The sequence below is a fragment of the Rutidosis leptorrhynchoides genome, chromosome 5 (genome assembly GCF_046630445.1).
Source record: "Rutidosis leptorrhynchoides isolate AG116_Rl617_1_P2 chromosome 5, CSIRO_AGI_Rlap_v1, whole genome shotgun sequence".
Taxonomy (NCBI): domain Eukaryota; kingdom Viridiplantae; phylum Streptophyta; class Magnoliopsida; order Asterales; family Asteraceae; genus Rutidosis; species Rutidosis leptorrhynchoides.
In genome coordinates, this window is record NC_092337.1 from 444,354,430 (window position 1) to 444,375,773 (window position 21,344).

The 21,344-nt window shown below is 36.3% G+C and overlaps 2 protein-coding genes across 2 annotated transcripts; both read right to left on the reverse strand.

The window, feature by feature from the left end:
• Nucleotides 1–10,751: 10,751 nt before the first annotated feature.
• LOC139850114 (uncharacterized) lies at nt 10,752–16,527 on the reverse strand. Its single transcript, XM_071839704.1, has 5 exons — nt 15,699–16,527; nt 13,267–14,116; nt 11,787–12,909; nt 11,392–11,463; nt 10,752–11,278 (listed from the first exon to the last, which is right to left on the reverse strand). Exons 1-5 carry the CDS (start codon nt 16,288–16,290, stop codon nt 10,853–10,855), a joined length of 3,063 nt encoding a protein of 1,020 aa, XP_071695805.1. The 5' UTR covers nt 16,291–16,527; the 3' UTR covers nt 10,752–10,852.
• Nucleotides 16,528–17,812: 1,285 nt separating this feature from the next.
• On the reverse strand, nt 17,813–19,088 carry LOC139850115 (uncharacterized). The gene is made up of 3 exons (XM_071839705.1): nt 18,670–19,088; nt 18,277–18,621; nt 17,813–18,161 (listed from the first exon to the last, which is right to left on the reverse strand). The coding sequence occupies exons 1-3, from the start codon at nt 19,086–19,088 to the stop codon at nt 17,813–17,815; spliced, it is 1,113 nt and encodes a 370-aa protein (XP_071695806.1).
• Nucleotides 19,089–21,344: the final 2,256 nt, after the last annotated feature.

Here is a 21,344-nt window from a genome sequence, read left to right on the forward strand (position 1 = left end):
TCTATTAGCTTCTGTCCTATTTGATACTGGTGCTGATAGGAGCTATGTTTGTAGACACTTTTGCTCTAAGATAGATTGGTCGTTAGTTCCTTTAAAGGAAAGTATGCTTGTTGAGGTAGCCAATGGAAAACTTGAGAAAGTTGACCAAATTGGCCGATGAGCTACTATCAACATAGCTGGTGTGGATTTCGAGATTGACTTGATACCCATCAAATTGAGAAGTTTTGATGTGATTGTCGGTATGGACTGGTTGACCAAAGTAAGGGCCGACATTATCTGTAGAGATAAAGCTCTTCGTATACCCCACGGAGATGGTGAGCCACTGATTATTTGCGGAGAGAGATGTAGTTTGAAGCTGAACCTTATTAGTTGCATGAAAGCACAAAAGATCATGAAGAAAGGACGTCTTGATGTTTTAGCACATGTGAAAACGTTAGAAGACGAGGTGAAGAGTGTGAACGATGTACGAGTTGTGAACGAATTTCCCGATGTCTTTCCAGAAGAATTGCCTGGATTACCGCCACCGAGAGCAGTGGAGTTCCAGATCGATCTAGTGTCGGGAGCTGCACCCGTAGCTTGTGCACCTTATCGACTAGCACCCTCCGAACTGCAAGAGTTGCAGAGTCAACTGCAGGAATTGCTAGACCGTGGATTTATCCAACCGAGTTCATTGTCTTGGGGCACACCTGTTTTATTCGTGAAGAAGAAGGACGGATCTTTCCGCATGTGTATCGATTATCGTGAGCTGAACAAGTTGACGATTAAGAATCGGTATCCCCTTCCCAGAATTGACGATCTTTTCGATCAGCTGCAAGGATCCAGCGTTTATTCCAAGATCGATTTGCGATCCGGTTATCACCAATTGAGGGTGAAGGAGAGTGAGGTGATGAAAACTGCGTTCAGAACCCGTTATGGTCACTATGAGTTTCTAGTGATGCCATTCGGTTTAACCAACGCACCTGCCGTGTTTATGGATCTCATGAATCGAGTATGCAAGCCATATCTGGATAAGTTCGTTATCGTTTTCATAGATGATATCCTCATCTATTCCTGAAGTGAAGAAGAACATGAACAACATCTTCGACTAGTGTTGGAACTCTTGAGACAAGAGCAACTTTATGCCAAATTCTCCAAGTGTGAATTTTGGTTGAAGGAAGTCCAATTTCTGGGTCATATTGTGAGTGATCAAGGTATCAAAGTTGATCCCGCAAAGATCGAAGCTATCAGCAAGTGGGAAACCCCCACTACTCCGACTCACACCCGCCAATTTCTAGGTCTTGCCGGTTACTACCAAAGATTTATTGAAGGTTTCTCTCTGATTTCGCGACCTTTGACCGCGCTGACTCACAAAGGGAAGAAGTTCGTTTGGGAGAAAGAATACGAATCAGCATTTCAAAACTTGAAGCAGAAATTGACCGCCGCACCTATCTTATCTCTTCCTGAAGGCAGTGATGATTTCACAGTATATTGTGATGCCTCGAAAAATGGTTTTGGTTGCGTATTGATGCAAAGATCGAAGGTTATTGCCTATGCTTCTCATCAACTAAAGATTCACGAGCGAAACTACACTACTCATGACCTCGAGCTCGGAGCCGTTGTTTTTGTGCTCAAATTGTGGAGACACTATCTTTATGGGACTAAAAGTACCATCTTCACCGACCACAAAAGCCTCCAGCACATATTCGATTAGAAACAACTGAACATGAGGCAACGACGATAGATCGAGACGCTGAACGACTATGATTATGAACTTCGTTACCATCCTGGAAAGGCAAATGTTGTAGACGATGCCCTGAGCAAGAAGGAGAGGACGGTACCTCTTCGTGTCCGCACCTTGAACATCATCATTCATTCAAATCTCAATAGCCAGATCTGAGTAGCTCAAGAAGAGGCTCTCAAAGAGGAGAATATTTCTCAAGAACACTTGAACATTCTCGTTTCACGATTCGAGGTTAATGAGACTGGACTCTGATGCTTTGCCGGAAGGATTTGGGTACCTAGTTATGGAGATCTACAGAGCCTTATACTAGATGAAGCCCACAAGTCGAGATATTCGATTCATCCAGGAGCCGGTAAAATGTACCACGATCTTAAGGAACAGTATTGGTGGCCTAATCTTAAGAAGGATGTTGCAACTTACGTTGGTAAGTGTTTGACTTGCTCGAAAGTTAAGGCCGAACATCAAAGGCCATCTGGATTACTTCAACAACCCGTAATCCCACAATGAAAGTGGGAAAGGATAAAGATGGACTTCATCACGAAGCTACCGAAGACGGTAGGCAGTTATGATACCATCTGGGTTATCGTTGACCGACTTACCAAATCTACACACTTCTTAGCCATGAAGGAAATGGATACGATGGAGAGACTCGCTCAACTATACATCAAAGAGGCTGTATCCCGTCATGGTGTGCCCTTATCGATTATCTCAGATCGCGATACCCGTTTTGCTTCTAGATTTTGGCGTTCTTTGCAAGAAGCCTTGGGAACTCGTCTCGACATGAGTACCGCATATCACCCACAGACCGACGGTCAGAGCGAACGAACGATTCAGACTTTGGAAGGCATGTTGCGTGCTTGTGTTATTGACTTTGGAAAGGCTTGGGAGAGACATTTTCCACTAGCTGAGTTCTCTTACAACAACAGTTATCATTCGAGTATTAATGCCGTACCTTTTGAAGCGTTGTATGGCCGTAAGTGCCGATCTCCTATTTGTTGGGCCGAAGTAGGCGAAAACTAAATCACCGGACCCGAGGTAGTCCACGAAACAACCGAGAAGATTGTCCAAATTCAAGCGAGACTTAAGGCGGCCCGTGATCGCCAAAAGAGTTATGCCGACCTTAAACGTAAAGACTTCGAATTCAACGTGGGTGACCATGTAATGTTGAAGGTCGCACCTTGGAAAAGTGTAATCCGTTTTAGAAAGCGCGGAAAGTTAAACTCGCGATATATTGGTCCTTTTGAAATCTTGGAACGTGTTGGACCCGTTGCTTACCGTTTGGATCTTCCGACTCAATTGAGCGCAGTTCACCCTACTTTTCACGTGTCGAATATGAAGAAATGTCTTGCCAAACCAGAATTTGTCATCCCTCTCGATGAGCTTACGATTGATAACAAACTCCACTTTGTGGAAGAACCTGTCGAAATCATGGACCGTGAGGTTAAGACTTTGAAGCACAATAAGATTCCAATTGTTCGAGTCCGATGGAATGCCAAACGTGGACCTGAGTTTACTTGGGAACGAGAGGATCAAATGATGCAGAAGTATCCTCACCTCTTCCCGACTTCAACACCTGCCTCAGCTTAAATTTCGGGACGAAATTTCCATTAACAGGTGGGTAATGTAACGACCCGACTTTTTTGACTTGCTTTTGTGCCTTGTGTTTTTGCGAAACTGCGTATTTGTGCGTACTGTGCTACTTTATACTCTGGAATCTTTATACACATGGCTTACTTTCATTTATGTGTTAAAACGTGCCTTTGAGTACGTTGATACTTAATTTGTTCATCAGAAGCCTTTATGACCGTTAGTGTCACTTGACGTTACGAACAAACTGCGTACTGCGTACAAGTTTAACTTTTATTGTAATCGGAATATTATGACTACGAAATCTTAATTATTATTTCATAATAATAATTACTTGGGTTTTTGGATGCTTAATTACGCGTAGTAATTTACTTATGCTTATTAGTTAGTCTTGTTGGACTTTCTACCTTGTTGGGCCTTAGCCCACCCTACACTAGTTAGTGGACTATTTAATTAGCCCAATTATTATTAGCTAGTGACCCATTAATATGTAAGACAAATGTCCATTTATTAGAGGAAACATACTAGCATTTATGTCAAGTATTATCCTTAATGTTGCATGAGATCCTAACATAAGCACCAACTTTAGACAACCATTAACCAAAAAGAAAACTTTTATCCCCCCTTGTCCCCCCTAATTCCAACGGCCACAACACCCCTCCCCTCCCCTCACCACCTATAAATACTAGCCTTATTTCATCCATTTTACACTTGCTTTCATTTGTAATTCACACACACTCACTCTCTAATTCTCTCTAGTTCTTTCTCTCTCTAAAAGTGTAAGTATTTTGAATTTCTCTTCTTCTTCTCCTTCTCATCATCACGAATTCATCATCATCATCATCATGGGTCTAGCTTTTTAGCTTTTGATCTTGATTACATCTTGTAGATTCAAACATGGATTTGAATCTTTCAAGAACGTGGAAGATTCAAGCTTTCTAGCTTTGAATATTCACCCACTTTGTAGATCTATATTTTTTTTAAAACTTTAATCTTGCTATTTTGTTATAAAGATTCAAACTTGTGTTTGTAATCTTCATGTAACTTAAAGATCCAAGCTTTATGCTTTAAGATCTTCAAGAAAAATCAAGATGCAAGCTTTCTAGCTTGGATCTTCATATCTTTTGTTGGATCTAAGTTTCCTAACTTATGATTTCATTATTTTTTTATAAAGATCAAAACTTGTGTTTATGGTCTTCATATAACTTAAAGATCTAAGCTTTATGCTTCAAGTTCTTCAAGAACACTAAAGGTTCAAGCTTTCTAGCTTTGTGACCTTATAACTTGTGTGAAAGGGATCCAAGCTCTCTAGCTTAGGGTTCCATCACTTTATTTGACTTAGATTATGTTCATACTTGCTTGATTGAAGTAAAGTTTGTAGCTTTAGTTGTAAATGTAACTTGTAATTGTGTTAAGACTAAGGATATGATGTAACTTTGGTTCATCATCCATCTAAGACTCTTAAATGAGTTGTGTTCTTACTTGGTCTTAACATATTGTGTGTTGATGGTAGAATCTTGGTCAAGGTGATGCTAACCCATCAACGAGTTGTACACTTGAAGCTACAAGCATCAAGGATGAGAACCGTGATGAGCATCAAGCACTAAGAACCGCACCGGAGCACCTTGCTTACTGTTTTCGAGATCTGATCAGACCACCTGTGAAATGTCCCGTTCTTATTGATTAAAAACGTTCCATATTAATTGATTTCGTTGCGAGGTTTTGACCTCTATATGAGACGTTTCTCAAAGACTGCATTCATTTTAAAACAAACCATAGCCTTTATTTCATCAATAAAGGTTTAAAAACTTTACGTAGATTATCAAATAATGATAATCTAAATTATCCTGTTTACACACGACCATTACATAATGGTTTACAATACAAATATGTTACAACAAAATAAGTTTCTTGAATGCAGTTTTTTACACAATATCATACAAGCATGGACTCCAAATCTCGTCCTTATTTAAGTATGTGACAGTGGAAGCTCTTAATAATCACCTGAGAATAAACATGCTTAAAACGTCAACAAAAATGTTGGTGAGTTATAGGTTTAACCTATATATATCAAATCATAATAATAGACCACAAGATTTCATATTTCAATACACATCCCATACATAGAGATAAAAATCATTCATATGGTGAACACCTGGTAACCGACATTAACAAGATGCATATATCAGAATATCCCCATCATTCCGGGACACCCTTCGGATATGATATAAATTTTGAAGTACTAAAGCATCCGGTACTTTGGATGGGGTTTGTTAGGCCCAATAGATCTATCTTTAGGATTCGCGTCAATTAGGGTGTCTGTTCCCTAATTCTTAGATTACCAGACTTAATAAAAAGGGGCATATTCGATTTCGATAATTCAACCATAGAATGTAGTTTCACGTACTTGTGTCTATTTTGTAAATCATTTATAAAACCTGCATGTATTCTCATCCCAAAAATATTAGATTTTAAAAGTGGGACTATAACTCACTTTCACAGATTTTTACTTCGTCGGGAAGTAAGACTTGGCCACTGGTTGATTCACGAACCTATAACAATATATACATATATATCAAAGTATGTTCAAAATATATTTACAACACTTTTAATATATTTTGATGTTTTAAGTTTATTAAGTCAGCTGTCCTCGTTAGTAACCTACAACTAGTTGTCCACAGTTAGATGTACAGAAATAAATTGATAAATATTATCTTGAATCAATCCATGACCCAGTGTATACGTATCTCAGTATTGATCACAACTCAAACTATATATATTTTGGAATCAACCTCAACCCTGTATAGCTAACTCCAACATTCACATATAGAGTGTCTATGGTTGTTCCGAAATATATATAGATGTGTCGACATGATAGGTCGAAACATTGTATACGTGTCTATGGTATCTCAAGATTACATATATATAATACAAGTTGATTAAGTTATGGTTGGAATAGATTTGTTACCAATTTTCACGTAGCTAAAATGAGAAAAATTATCCAATCTTGTTTTACCCATAACTTATTCATTTTAAATCCGTTTTGAGTGAATCAAATTGCTATGGTTTCATATTGAACTCTATTTTATGAATCTAAACATAAAAAGTATAGGTTTATAGTCAGAAAAATAAGTTACAAGTCGTTTTTGTAAAGGTAGTCATTTCAGTCGAAAGAACGACGTCTAGATGACCATTTTAGAAAACATACTTTCACTTTGAGTTTAACCATAATTTTTGGATATAGTTTCATGTTCATAATAACAATCATTTTCTCAGAATAACAACTTTTAAATCAAAGTTTATCATAGTTTTTAATTAACTAACCCAAAACAGCCCGCGGTGTTACTACGACGGCGTAAATCCGGTTTTACGGTGTTTTTCGTGTTTTCAGGTTTTAAATTATTAAGTTAGCATATCATATAGATATAGAACATGTGTTTAGTTGATTTTAAAAGTCAAGTTAGAAGGATTGACTTTTGTTTGCGAACAAGTTTAGAATTAACTAAACTATGTTCTAGTGATTACAAGTTTAAACCTTCGAATAAGATAGCTTTATATGTATGAATCGAATGATGTTATGAACATCATTACTACCTTAAGTTCCTTGGATAAACCTACTGGAAAAGAGAAAAATGGATCTAGCTTCAACGGATCCTTGGATGGCTCAAAGTTCTTGAAGCAGAATCATGACACGAAAACAAGTTCAAGTAAGATCATCACTTGAAATAAGATTGTTATAGTTATAGAAATTGAACCAAAGTTTGAATATGATTATTACCTTGTATTAGTATGATAACCTACTGTAATAAACAAAGATTTCTTGAGGTTGGATGATCACCTTACAAGATTGGAAGTGAGCTAGCAAACTTGAAAGTATTCTTGATTTTATGTAACTAGAACTTGTAGAATATATGAAGAACACTTAGAACTTGAAGATAGAACATTCAGAGAGATCAATTAGATGAAGAAAATTGAAGAATGAAAGTGTTTTTAGGTGTTTTTGGTTGTTGGTGTATGGATTAGATATAAAGGATATGTAATTTTGTTTTCATGTAAATAAGTCATGAATGATTACTCATATTTTTGTAATTTTATGAGATATTTCATGCTAGTTGCCAAATGATGGTTCCCACATGTGTTAGGTGACTCACATGGGCTGCTAATAGCTGATCATTGGAGTGTATATACCAATAGTACATACATCTAAAAGTTGTGTATTGTACGAGTACGAATACGGGTGCATACGAGTAGAATTGTTGATGAAACTGAACGAGGATGTAATTGTAAGCATTTTTGTTAAGTAGAAGTATTTTGATAAGTGTATTGAAGTCTTTCAAAAGTGTATAAATACATATTAAAACACTACATGTATATACATTTTAACTGAGTCGTTAAGTCATCGTTAGTCGTTACATGTAAGTGTTGTTTTGAAACCTTTAGGTTAACGATCTTGTTAAATGTTGTTAACCCAATGTTTATATTATCAAATGAGATTTTAAATTATTATATTATCATGATATTATCATGTATGAATATCTCTTAATATGATATATATACATTAAATGTCTTTACAACGATAATCGTTACATATATGTCTCGTTTAAAAATCATTAAGTTAGTAGTCTTGTTTTTACATATGTAGTTCATTGTTAATATACTTAATGATATGTTTACTTATCATAGTATCATGTTAACTATATATATATATATCCATATATATGTCATCATATAGTTTTTACAAGTTTTAACGTTCGTGAATCACCGGTCAACTTGGGTGGTCAATTGTCTATATGAAACATATTTCAATTAATCAAGTCTTAACAAGTTTGATTGCTTAACATGTTGGAAACATTTAATCATGTAAATATCAATCTCAATTAATATATATAAACATGGAAAAGTTCGGGTCACTACAACCTGGGCTACTGGAAAGTTTATTTTCAGTTATTTCGGTTCGAGTAGATGATTTTCTGTTTAGACCTCGTCTTAATCCGAGTTACGGTTTAGCATTTATGGCCTTCCGAAAGTCATTACACCTATTAACGTTGTGCTGAAATTTCTGATCTACTCGCACTTAAACCGTCACCACGGTCAAAGGAAGACGAGTTTGGTTCTGGAAATTGGTCAGCAACTAGGGGACTCATATACGGAGCCATAGCCATTGATTACGCATCTTTTCGATTTACGTAGAGGTCGTAGCAGCTGACCGAATTCAGCCTATTGTTTCGATCTCTATTCTTGTCAAACTTACTTAGCTTTTATGATGATGAACGATGATGACACTTAAACTTATTTTATGCACTATTAGAACTTATGAGGATAACCTACTGACCTAGCAACCTTTGACTTAGGTTGACGACCTTTCGGACCGACTTACTACTTGCGTACCTTCATTATCGACTTTACCGCTCTTATCACTGTGAGTTATAGCATGTAGTATTCGACCGTGTAAAGATCCTGTTGTTGACGAATCGTACACGATGGTTTTGTACGGGGCGTCACATTAGCTCTGATACCACTTGTTGAGAAAAGCGACACCGAATTATAGCAAACCGCTAGTAATAATTGAAATAACGACAATAATAGGACACCGAGATTTAACATGGAAAACCCCAAAAGGGTAAAAACCACGGGCAAGGAAAGAAACACTTCACTAATAAGAATAATAGGAATTACACTTCTCTCTAATTACAAGGATAAACATTAATCTTTATATCTCTTGTAATTAGGAGATTACTCACAAACTCTCTATTTAATCTATTAGAACAAGAATGGAGAATGAATTATGGGATGAGAAAATGTGTCTGCATGATAATCTATTTATAGTACTTGGATATGAGGTTGGTGAAGTATGAAACCAAAAGTCTTCCATAGAATAATAATACCATCAAATACATGTGGGTATTTGACCATAGAATTCACCAACCAAGCCTCCATATTTGACATCCGAGTGGCCTAATATATATATACATGACACAATTCCTAGTCAAAATTTTCTTAAATACTGATTTTTGACTTGTACATAGTTTACAACATATTAACGCTATGTTTCACCGTTGTTCAGCGAATGAGGTCCATATCTATATGATTGGATCCAATACTAGAAAGACAGTTACAGCTCGAATATACATTAACAAAAAAGATTCCAATATGTATTTTATACAAAGAGAGTACTTGATATTTTAATAGATAAGCGAATGTGCTCACTAAACTTTTAGAGTTGCAAATTTATTGAATATATCTCAAGTTTAATATTAAAAAAAGAAAAATTGAACCCTCACGACGAAAAAAAAAAACGAGAAATCTTATACGTTTTAGAGATACTTATGTAGAAAATATATAAATGTATGGTATAGAGATGGTTATTTTAGAAAATGTAATTGTATTGTACGAACTATGGAGTACAAGTTTTGCGAGTTTTGCCGATGCCTAAAGAATGAGGTTAAAAATCAGGTGTTACAATAGAAGCTTAGAAACATGATGTTGGTGTATTGGTGGTGGTCTGACTTCTCATAAGAGAGGTCAGAGATTCGACTTTCATGCGCTGTAAAATTATTTCTATTGAGGTTACCAGCTCATTCATGGGCCTTGTAGGTCTCGGAGGTCTTGCGCTCGAGCATCACCCAGAGGCCGGGTTTTACCACATGCGATGTCTGTATGGATTCGCTCCTGAGGGCGGTAGAACTATAAAGGTTCGTCTTAGAAAATGATCGAGTAGGTGGGCACCAATATCGTGTTCGAACCCCAGCGACTCTTAACCCCGACGTTAAACAAAACAATAGAAGCTTAGATAGGAAAAAATCAGTGCGTGCCACGGCAAGTGAACACGTACCAATTGGAAAGTGTTGTGAAAACAAATAAGTATTTTATTGCAGAAAACACGGGTATGTTTCAAAACATGTAAAATAGAAATGTTCTACCTACCTAATTGTCGTTAAAAAAATATTACATACAGTGTGTTTAAATACCTTTGTGGCGAAGGTTACTTGTGAACAATTCATTTATGTGTTAAGGACAGTCATATAGGCTATCTTAACGAGTTACATATAGGCTAATCGTTAAAAAATTTTATAAAATATGACAAAATCATGTTTTCCAACATTTTAATTCCGTCTCCCAAACCATGGAGACATAAAAGGATCAATCTTTGAAGTCTTTTCTTCTTTTTAGTAGAGTAATGGTGTGTATTTTTGGTCCTACAAACACGACCCTAAAAAAACTGGAGATTGACTGCTAGGTCAACCACTCGGTTATTTTGACAAATGTTTTTTATTTTTCTATATATACTAGATTAATCTTAATACTCACCGTTAACAAGAAACAAGAACCAATCTCACCTTTCAGATTGGTCAATAGAATATGTGTACAATTGCAGTCAGCGCAAGTCAAGATTACCTGAAAAAGTAAACCAGCAAACGACTACACAAGCAATATCAATGGAACTGAAACGTTTTATTAATGAACGAGCAACGAGATAATAATAATATGAAAATAAAAAGAGGGCCAGGGGTTGGCATTTAAAAGGCATAAATATAAAAAAATGTCTCAATGTGTACTTTCATGAGAATGGTGATGTATCCGATTAAGATTTACTGACCCAAACTCGACTGACTCAGTTGGCATCACTGCCACATCAGCAGTCGACACACCATTGGTAGACTCGTATTCCACGTCTTCAACCTTACAAGGTAATAATAAGCCACCCGCAGATGGTTCAACATTCTCTTCGACTGCAGCCAGAGTAACATCGGGTTCTTCCTCTTGCTTTACAACAGCACAATCCAAATCTATATCCATCTGTTCCTCGGTTTTGGCTGACTCAGCAATCATATTGGCTTCTGTATCAAGCTTTTCCTCAGTTGGTTTGTCATCTTTATCTGAACCACCTTTATGTTGATCAACGGGTGGAACAAACTCGGGACCCACCAAATAAATCTCATCCTTTTGCTTCTTGTAAAGAAGCATAGCTTTCTGCATTGGCAAAATTAATGCATTATTTATCAACCTAAAGCTTTTATGTATGTATTCAACATAGAAAAAACCCTTCAAGAATAAACGAAAATTTTAATTTTGAAGAAACGAACCTGAAAAACAGAATCATTTATAGCAGTAAACAGTGAAACAATGTCTGTAACATTGGCTTCTACACCCACCTGCTACACAGAAAAGAAAAAATTCAGTAAATGCATGTTGGTGACAAGTGCATCGTGTAATTAGACAAACACCAACTCAAGGTTGTAAGGCGTTGACCAACGTTGACTTTTAGTATAAACAAATTAAACGTATATATATTACACGTAAATATATCAAACACAAAACACGAATATTTCTAATATAGATATAGGCACAAAATCTGAAAGAAAAAAATATTAAAATTTTGACCAATTTTAACGTTGACCGACTCAGCACAACTCAGCCCGACTTTGACCCGACTTTATAGGCGTTTTGGGTCGACTTTTACAACAGTGCATTAACTCACCTCTAAAAACAAAATCTTGCAGCCAAATTCATCTGACAATTGTTCCTGGCCTAAATCCATTAAACTTGTGCACTGATCATAAAGCTCAGGCAGAGTAAGATCTTGAGACACATCAACCCTAGAAAAATAAGCTTTTGAGATAAGGGCATAATTGTCTTCCTGTACATCCTCAAAAATTTTAGGGCTTTTAGTAATTTTCTCAGCTTCAAAAGTGTTTGTTTCAAGATTCAAAGTCTCTGTCTGAATATCCATTTGGTTCTGCTCATTCTCATCAGCCTGTCCCGTTTCAGTTGGCCCGCGAGCCGGATACCAATCTTGAGGGGGACCCACTTGCACATCCGATCTTGGTACAACATTTTGACCCTTCCACATCTCACCACTTTGGTCCCACCCTTGGATATTCATGTGGGTCCTACGATCCCAATCACCAAATGCAGCACTATTATTAGCATCCCAACCATGCATCGGTGGTGGTTCACCATGGTAAGGTAAACCCGGGGTTAACTTCATTGGCGGTCTACCAAATATAGGTTGTGGAAATTGCTGCATAAGTGGATGAAACATTGGCGGTGGATCATGTTGGAAAGGCATGTAACCGCCACCTGTCATCGGAGAAGGCCAATTCGGGACGTTTTTCCAGTTACCTTGAGCTGCTCTTCCCATGTTCGGGTCAACCATCCTACGATGACGATTGGTTGACTTATTTCTGTCATCTTCTGACTTTGAATTACCAGAAAATTGGGAGTTTGAATTTCTAGTGAAAGCTGACGAAACAGATATATTGTCATTATTATTATTATCAGCTTGTGAAAAATCGTTATCAATAGACAAATCTCGACTTCCTTTATTGTCTTTAACAGTATCCTTGGCGGGGCCCGGTTCTTCGCTTCTTCTAGTATTAGACCTGCTTAAATTCTTTCGTTCATTACTTGTTGATGATGGGGATTTATCAACTTGTGGAGAAGATCTAGATTCGGGCCTAATGTAACTGTCATCTTTTGGGTTGACTTTTTTATCCGATTGACCAGTGGAAGAAGTGTAATCTCTACTAGAGTGAGCTGTATGACGAACTCGATCCTCGTAAGCATAATCTCGATACTTGGTTTCTTCCTGTTTTGAAACCCTAAACAACGCAATGTAATATTTTTGTTAATCAGATAGTAGGAGAAGGATTTTAAGTTTTTGGCAAAATTACATGAGGCGTCCAGATTTCATCCGGGGTCCTTAAAACTTTTTTTTACGTGTGGGGTCCACGTACTTTACACTCGTTTTGTGAGGGGTCCGTGTGGTTTACGAATACTTCTTCACGAGTGTAAAGTGCGGGGACCCCCACGTTACTCGCAAGCATCCCCGCGAAACGAGTGTAAAGTACGAGGACCTCGCATGTCAAAAAAAAAAGCTTAGGGACCCTGAATGAAATTTGGGGTAAACCACAGGGACGCCTCAAGTAACTTTGTCTAAATCAGAAAATAAAAATTACCTATGATCTCTTGAAGAATAAGTACTACCGCTAGGGGAGCTCCTACGACGGCTTTGACTAGCATTGACTTCCACGTCAGCATAACGAGAACCGGATCTTACCAGTTCAGAAACTGAATCTACTTTATTACTAGATCTTTTTTCCGATTCAGGATGTTGATCCTTCATGCTACGTGATCTATACTCACTAGACTCTTCTTTATCATTATTAACTCTTCTCCTTTCCTTATCATCTTTATATCTTGTAACCCGATCATCATAAAACGGGCTTCCATTTCGATTATTTGCTTTTCTATCATCCCTCGCCCGTTTGGTCTCGGGCTCAATAGTAAGGTCTCTTGACGTATACTTAGAATCCCGTGTTCTCTTCTCTCTATCATAATCATCCCGATGCTTATCTTCCTTATGTTTATAATAATCTCTATCATCATCTTGCTTCCGTTTTCCGTCCCTAATCCTCTCGTCTTTATCATATTTTTCATCTTTATATTTGTTATCTTTATTTCCATCTTCATGGTATTTATCAACTCGATGTTTGTTATATCTTTCACTTTCTCCTCGGTGCTTAACATCCCTGTTTTTTCTATCACGTTCACTGTCTTTGCGGTGTTTTTCGCCCCTTTGTCGGGTTTCTTTGATATCGTCTTCTCCAATAATGTCTACATATTCTTCATTTTCATGCCTTTCATCTTTGGACCGGAAACTTCTAGAAGACAGACGTCTATCGTCGACTTCTTTCACGTCATCGTTATATTTACCTTTATCACTAGAACCTTCTTCTCTTCTCCTAACACGCTTCTCAAACTCCTTCTCTAACTCGGGATTTCTCAACTCTTCTTCTATAGGCCAATCTGGTAAAAGATGAATATAGAGCAATAAGAGATCGAATAACTCGGTTGGTCACAACAAGAATCTCAATAAATAATCCATATATCACATTTACAGTTGTACAGCTACCACCCAATAATAATGTAAGGTTATCTAAATAGTGTTTAATAGTTTCCGCCCAATGACCTTGACTTTTTGAGTAGCATATACATAATTCTTGCCAAGAACGCAAGCATATGTTGGGGTGGCTAGGAAAAAGGATCAGAAACAGCAATGGGATACCCGTATAGGCCGCCGATATCGGAGTTAAAAATAGTCCCCTTCGGTCTACATCACCTGATCCCTTAAAGTTCTACCATTGCATCTTAAAGTATCATGCTTAGGTGTCAATTGTTAAGTAACTATTCTCATATTATTTGGGGCATGACTAAGCTCATAATGGGTACCGGACACTATGCAATAAGGTATGCCTCTATTTCAATTGTAGACGAAATTATGTAGAGTCTAAATGAGAAATTGGGGATATAATAAGACAACTTATAACGTAAGAAATGTAGATTATGTCAAGGGGCAAGCTTTATGTATATGTATCCCAATCTATATAATCCGCTACTGCACTTTAAAACTTCTCTTAAAATACCAAACTTCTGTATCTTAGCTATTGTATGTGTTTGACCACATATAACTTGAACGCTGTTATGAGATAACTGCTTATGGCGTTGCAGCAATTTATATGGCTGCAATAGTGCAATGGCATCACATAAAGTATAAACAAACTGAAAATTTACCATTTACATGCAAACAAACTCATCAAATACATACAAATACATACAATAAAGTTTGGTACATCAAAAGATAGAACCATCACAAAATGGCTTAGTAGATGGTGTAACGATATCCTCACTCACAATAAGTCTCATATTTGAATCTCATTAGCAGCACATCTTAGGATGGCCGCGTAAACAGTTACGGGATAACCCAGTTAGTCCGCGCAGTCTAAAAATATTCGCCCTCGCCGGGTAACCTGGATGGGAAAACCTCCATTTACATTAAAAGGTAAGTTTTTAGGTCCAACGCATACAATAATAGCAGTTGTGTCAAATTGGACACATATTCAAGGAGTTTGCCAAACTGAGCAAAAGAGGTGAAACTCTTTAGAAGTGTTCATAGACAAAAAATTTATAATTATGCTAGCCTTATAATATTACTAAATCATATCTCACTATAAACCTAAAAATTAGTAGTAGAAATGTCGATATTGCCAGCACAACAATGAAAAATTACAATATGGGTCAATTGTATGCCCAACAGGTTAACACTAAGTATTCTCTTCTATTACTCATTTACTCATTTCACATCAAAACAAATAACCAGTAACTCAATGTTCAGGTTTGCAAGTCTCTCAACAAACAACCATGCATCATATTCAAAGAGAATAAGTTGCATTTTTTATAATTCAACTAAGGGTTCAGCAAAAGCAATTATGGAATGTACACTGAACATGTAGTAATTAAAGTACAGGACACAAATTTTACAAGTTTCCTACTGCAATATAAAATATTTCATAGTATATACTGGATAAAAAACAAACATTACTTTACTTACCAGTGATTTCTTTTCCTCTTTTGCTGGAATGATTCTCACCTTGCTTCAATAATCCATCAACCTCAACTTTATCAGAAAGCCCTTTCCTTCCCCTATCAGAACTGTGATCCTTATCGTTCGATTCCTTATTCTCTTTATACAAACTACTATCTTTCCTCTCAGACTTCCGTTTTTCGCTTCGATGATTCGCACTTCCACTCTTGATATCATCCACCACAACCACACTATCACTATCATGTCTCCTACTACTACCACTCTTACTTTTCCATTCACTCAAACCTTTCAATTTCAAAACACCTTTATCATCAACATTCACAACTAAATCACTACTTCCACCATTCCATCTATCACTACCACCATGATCCTTATCAGATACAATAACATCACCATTCACATGACTAATTAACAGATCCTTATTACGTTTCCTTTTCTCACTACAACCCCTAACTGAAACCACATCTTCTTTACCACCATTACTACTCCTTTCTTTCAGTTTCACATCGTCATCGGAGCCGGAATACTCTCTCGCCGTCGACGATGAAGTATGTTTACTACTTTGCTTATGCGATTTGCTTTTCGAACTTCTACGCATAATATATGAATGTAGATAGCCGTTTATTAAACAAATTGAAATTCAAAACCCTACCTTTCGTGTGCGAAATCGATTTAGGTATTTCCGTCGACGGTTGGTAAAATAAAACCCTAATTGACGGAATTTGAAGTGCTGTATTCAGGCTGTCGGTGGTGAATTGGATAATTTAATTTTCGAATGGTTACAAAAATCGACGGTGAGATGCAGAGCGGGAGAAGGGGGACGAAGAAAACAATTTGCGATTGGAATCTGGAATTTTATGTTAACAGAAAGAAGGGAGGTGTTTGTTGTAACTTCATTTAAAATTACTTTTTTAATAAGTAATAAGTAAAGTAAAATACGGAGTAATAACTTTATTATTTGCTAAAAAAAATAAGAATTTAAATTATCTTTCTTCGTGCTGGAATCAGGAATTTTTTTTTTTTTTTTTTGGGCAAAGAGAAGATATATTAACATTGAAACATACAATACAAGAGCTGGACCATACCAAGCCCTAAACAAAACATACAAACAACATACAGCCCACCAGGAAAAACATCATACAAGATTAAGGGGCTGTTTACTTTTTATTTCATTAAGTCCTGTATAGATAAAGATGGCAGTATGGATATATAATGTCTATATGCAATAATCAAAAATTGAAAAAATCTTGTTTACTTATTGTGCTGAATAATTCATCTGAATGATAAAATTGACTTTTTTACCCCTAAACTAAATAGATAAAATTGAACATTAGTCACTCATATTTAACTAAAAAGAAACCAATATTATGAAAATAAGCTCGTAAAATTATCAATTTTAGCTGGGTTAAGATCGATTAACATCATGGTCACGGGACCCACCTTCATCATCTACAGGTTGCTTTGAGTATACTAATAATTAAGAGTTTTTTAAGTAGTATAATTTTGCTCATGCCCATTCTGAATCATAAATAAATTTTCATTTAAAGCTAATAATTAATGAAAACTCACAGGTTAGACATTTTGTCGAACACATTGCCTACACCAAAAACTAAATATATTTTTCATACAATTCTTCCAACACCCGTAATACCTAAACTCACTATTTTCTATAAAAATCATACATCAAATCAATTAAAATACCTTATGGATTACGTGATTTTCCAAATTGGTTTCAAGTGCAATGAGCTTGTGCAACTATAAGGAAATTAGGGCAATCAATCATATATGGTTCCCAAGGATCATTTTGCGAAGAGCAAATGAGCCGTCATCACAGAACGACGAGGTCGAGTGAAGTCATTGGACAATTAGCGTGGGCCATTCAAGAGAGTAGAAAAAACAAGACGTAAAAAAATTGTTTGATGAAGAAGGAGCTTCACGTTTATGTGTTCATTTGAAGAAAGGGGGTAATATTGGTAAGAAACAAGCCAGATGGGGACAAGTGCTATATTTTGGGTGAGCCAAACAGGTCTCTAGTAAATTAAGCAAAAAAAATAAGTCACAAGTAAACAAGTAAAAGTGGTGACCGAATAATCAATTGAGAACAATAAGTCATATTAAGTTCAAAGTAAACAGCCCCTAAAACTCTTATTCGCCCATTGCAGATTCCAAATGCTAGCAGCTTTGATCACAGCTCCAGAACATTTAACTTTCAAAGAAACAAGCTTGAGTCTAATGAACTTTGTAATCCCTTCCCATACCTCATCAATAGACCTCTTTTTCTGCTGAAATAGCCTAAGGTTCCTTTCAATCCAGAGAAAGTATACACAAGCAGCAATCACTAATCTATTAATGATATTCCAAATATTATTAGTATAAGGATATTGAGCCATATCATCAATAATACTTTGTAGACTATTCGACAACCCTCTAAAGATCAATTTTGCTTTAATCTTATTCCATACCTTCAAGCTGAACTCACAGTTAAAAAAATAAATGGTTGACAGAGTCTTTCACCCTACCACAGAATGTACACTCCAGCTGCTGGTTAATCTTCCATTTATCCATCCTATCTTGAGTGTTTAACCTGCCTAAGATAGCCATCCATAAAATGATAGCATGTTTAGGGTTGAATGCTTTAAACCATACCACATGATGCCACCCCACAACATTGTTATTACACTTTAAATCTTTCCAAACCTGATTAACTGAAAAATCCACCTTATTCCCATCATTCTTGACCCATAATACATGCTCAATACTACCACTGTTATCAATGCACACATGAGGCTTAATTTTGTCTCTCATACCCATTAAAAACTTCCAACCCCAACTATCATCATACTTCACATTAACATCCCAAATGCTTCCCCCTTTAAGTTTAATCAAGTTAACCCACTTACCCCATAAAGAGTCTTTATGAGCAATAATTCTTCACAAATGTTTAACAATTAAAGCAACATTCCATTCTTTGAGAGACTTTAATCCCGAGCCACCTTGATCTTTGGGCAAACAAACATCCTTCCAAGCTACTCTAGCTTTACCTTTGGCACTACCAGATTGACTCCACAAAAAACCTTTCAAAATTTTATCAATATCATCAATCACTCCATTAGGAAGTATATAAACAGCTGCCCAATAGTTTTGCATTGCAGCCAAAACAGATGCAACCAGTTGTAGCCTTTCAGCATAGGAGAGCTTTTTGTTTTGCCAGCCATACACCTTTTTCCTCACTTTATCAATTAAGCTGTAACAATCACTTTTGCACAATTTTTTTGCCAAAAGAGGCACACCCAAATACCTCATAGGAAGAGTACCAACTGTAAAAGGCAATATCTGAGTAATTTTAGATCTGATATCAGAAGGAACACTACCAAAAAATACGGTACTCTTCCCCATGTTAGGCATTAACCCAGACACCTGACTGAATTCATTAAGTGCTTTTTAATCACACCCACAGAGATAATGTCACCATGACATAAAACTAGAAGATCATCAGCAAAACACATATGTGTTAACTGCATTTGCTTGCATTTGTGATGATACTTAAATCTTGGAGTATCCTTAATATTTTTAGCCATTATCAAATTGAGAACCTCCATGACAAGAGTAAAAATATAAGGAGAAATTGGATCTCCTTGTCTTAAACCTCTACCACCCTTAAAATAACCACTAATTTCTCCATTAATGCAAACTGAAGATGCAGCATTAGACACACATGTCATGATCCACTTCACCATTCTATCATGGAATCCAAATTTGACTAAAATATCCTGCAAAAAGTTCCAATTCACAGTATCATAGGCCTTCTGTAAATCAATTTTCAAGGCACACCTTTTGATACCTTTGAATCTGTTATAACCCTTCAAAACCTCTTGAGCCACCAAGATATTATCTATTATATATCTACCAGGAATGAAGGCAATTTGACTAACATTGACCAGCTTATTCAAACCATTCTTAATCCTATTAGCAAGAATCTTACTAATGCATTTGTAAATAACATTACAACATGCAATAGGCCTAAAATCTGATACTTTGTTAGGAGTATTAATTTTTGGAATAAGAGCTATTAGAGTAGCATTTATTTCTTTTCAGCATCTTACCATTAATGAAGAACTCTTTAATAGCATCACAGATATCTTGCCCCACCACACTCCAAGCTTTCTTAAAGAATAAAGCTGAGTAACCATCAGGCCCAGAGGCCTTATTATCATCAATTTCAAACAAAGCTCTTTTAATCTCATCATCAGAAATGGGACTGACCATTGCATTGGCTTCTACTGTATCTAATACCTTAGTGAAAATGACCCCCAGATCATCAATAGGCCTGCAGTTACCCTTATCACCCAAAAAGCACTTAAAGTGATTAACAAATTGCTCAGCAACCTGATCACCATCAAATCTCAGCCCTTGCTCATCACATATACTATCAATTATGTTCTTTTGCTTCCTTTGCTTTAGAACACTGTGAAAAAACCTAGTATTCTTGTCCCCATCTGACAACCATTGAATTTTTGCCTTTTGTTGCAAAACAATTAACTCATCAGCTTTAGCCTTTTCATATTCATTCAATGCAATAACAGCAGCCTCCTTCAATTTTTTATTAAAAGGATTGAGAACAACATCAGCTTGACACTTCTCTACCTTCTTCTTCATATCTTTTACTTTAGAGAAAACATTACCATTATCCCAGTTCAACTTATTGAGACTTTTCTTGAGATGCTTGAGTTTAGTGACCACTTAAAACATTTTATGCCCATCAATCTGTTCATTCCAGCCCATAGCAACAGTACTAATAAAATCATCCTTATAAGCCACATGATTCATAAATCTGAATGATTTCTTCTTTCTTTTCAAACCATTAGGGAGAGTAATAACAATGGGACTATGATCAGAAACTATAAAAGACAGAAACTTCCCATTAGCTTGCGGAAATATAGAAACAAAATCTTCATTACATAAAATCCTATCCAATTTCTTCAAAGTACCACAATTAGAATTTTTAAGAGATTTTGTCCATGTGAAGTGAAACCCTGTACTCCCTAAATCATCCACCTCAATCTCATTTAGGCACTCATTAAAGTCATTCATTTCATCAGATATAACAGAACTACCAGAACTATGTTCCTCCACACTCCTAGTAACATTGAAGTCTCCTAATAAAACCCATGGATGATTCTTAGTGATCCTAGAATGCATCTTCAAAATATTCCATAAACTCAATCTTTCTTTCCCATTATTGCTACCATATATGAAGTTGCAATACATTTTAATTTTGCTATCAATAGATTCTAACAGACAAAGAATCACTTGCCTATCCACATGAACAATCATTGTATTCACAATATTACTATTCCATCCAAGAATAATCATGCAACTATTGGAACTCTGATGCACATTAGAGTGCCACTTCCAGCCCTTAAACACATAATCACATGCTTTATTAATACTTTGATATTTGAGATGAGTCTCTAGCACTGCACAAATGGCAATATTTTCCTCTTTAATAAAGCTAATAACCTCATCTTGTTTATCACTATTACACATACCTCTAATATTCCATGCAGCTATTTTCAAATCCATAGAAAAAATAGATTTTAATTCAGCAGAGCTGAATCTTTCCCTTCTAATACATTAGCACCTATTCCTTTG

What these genes read in the sequence shown, in the direction of transcription:
- LOC139850115 (XM_071839705.1), bottom strand. Translation starts at nt 19,088, where the DNA reads ATGGGGAAGAGTACCGTATTTTTTGGTAGTGTTCCTTCTGATATCAGA. An exon ending in CAAGGTGGCTCGGGATTAAA is followed by an intron (nt 18,622 to 18,669) that starts GTCTCTCAAAGA and finishes ACATTTGTGAAG; the next exon opens with AATTATTGCTCATAAAGACT. An exon ending in TGGATGGCTATCTTAGGCAG is followed by an intron (nt 18,162 to 18,276) that starts GTTAAACACTCA and finishes CTGTGAGTTCAG; the next exon opens with CTTGAAGGTATGGAATAAGA.
- LOC139850114 (XM_071839704.1), bottom strand. Translation starts at nt 16,290, where the DNA reads ATGCGTAGAAGTTCGAAAAGCAAATCGCATAAGCAAAGTAGTAAACAT. An exon ending in AAGAGGAAAAGAAATCACTG is followed by an intron (nt 14,117 to 15,698) that starts GTAAGTAAAGTA and finishes ATCTTTTACCAG; the next exon opens with ATTGGCCTATAGAAGAAGAG. An exon ending in TAAATGATTCTGTTTTTCAG is followed by an intron (nt 11,279 to 11,391) that starts GTTCGTTTCTTC and finishes TTGCCAATGCAG; the next exon opens with AAAGCTATGCTTCTTTACAA.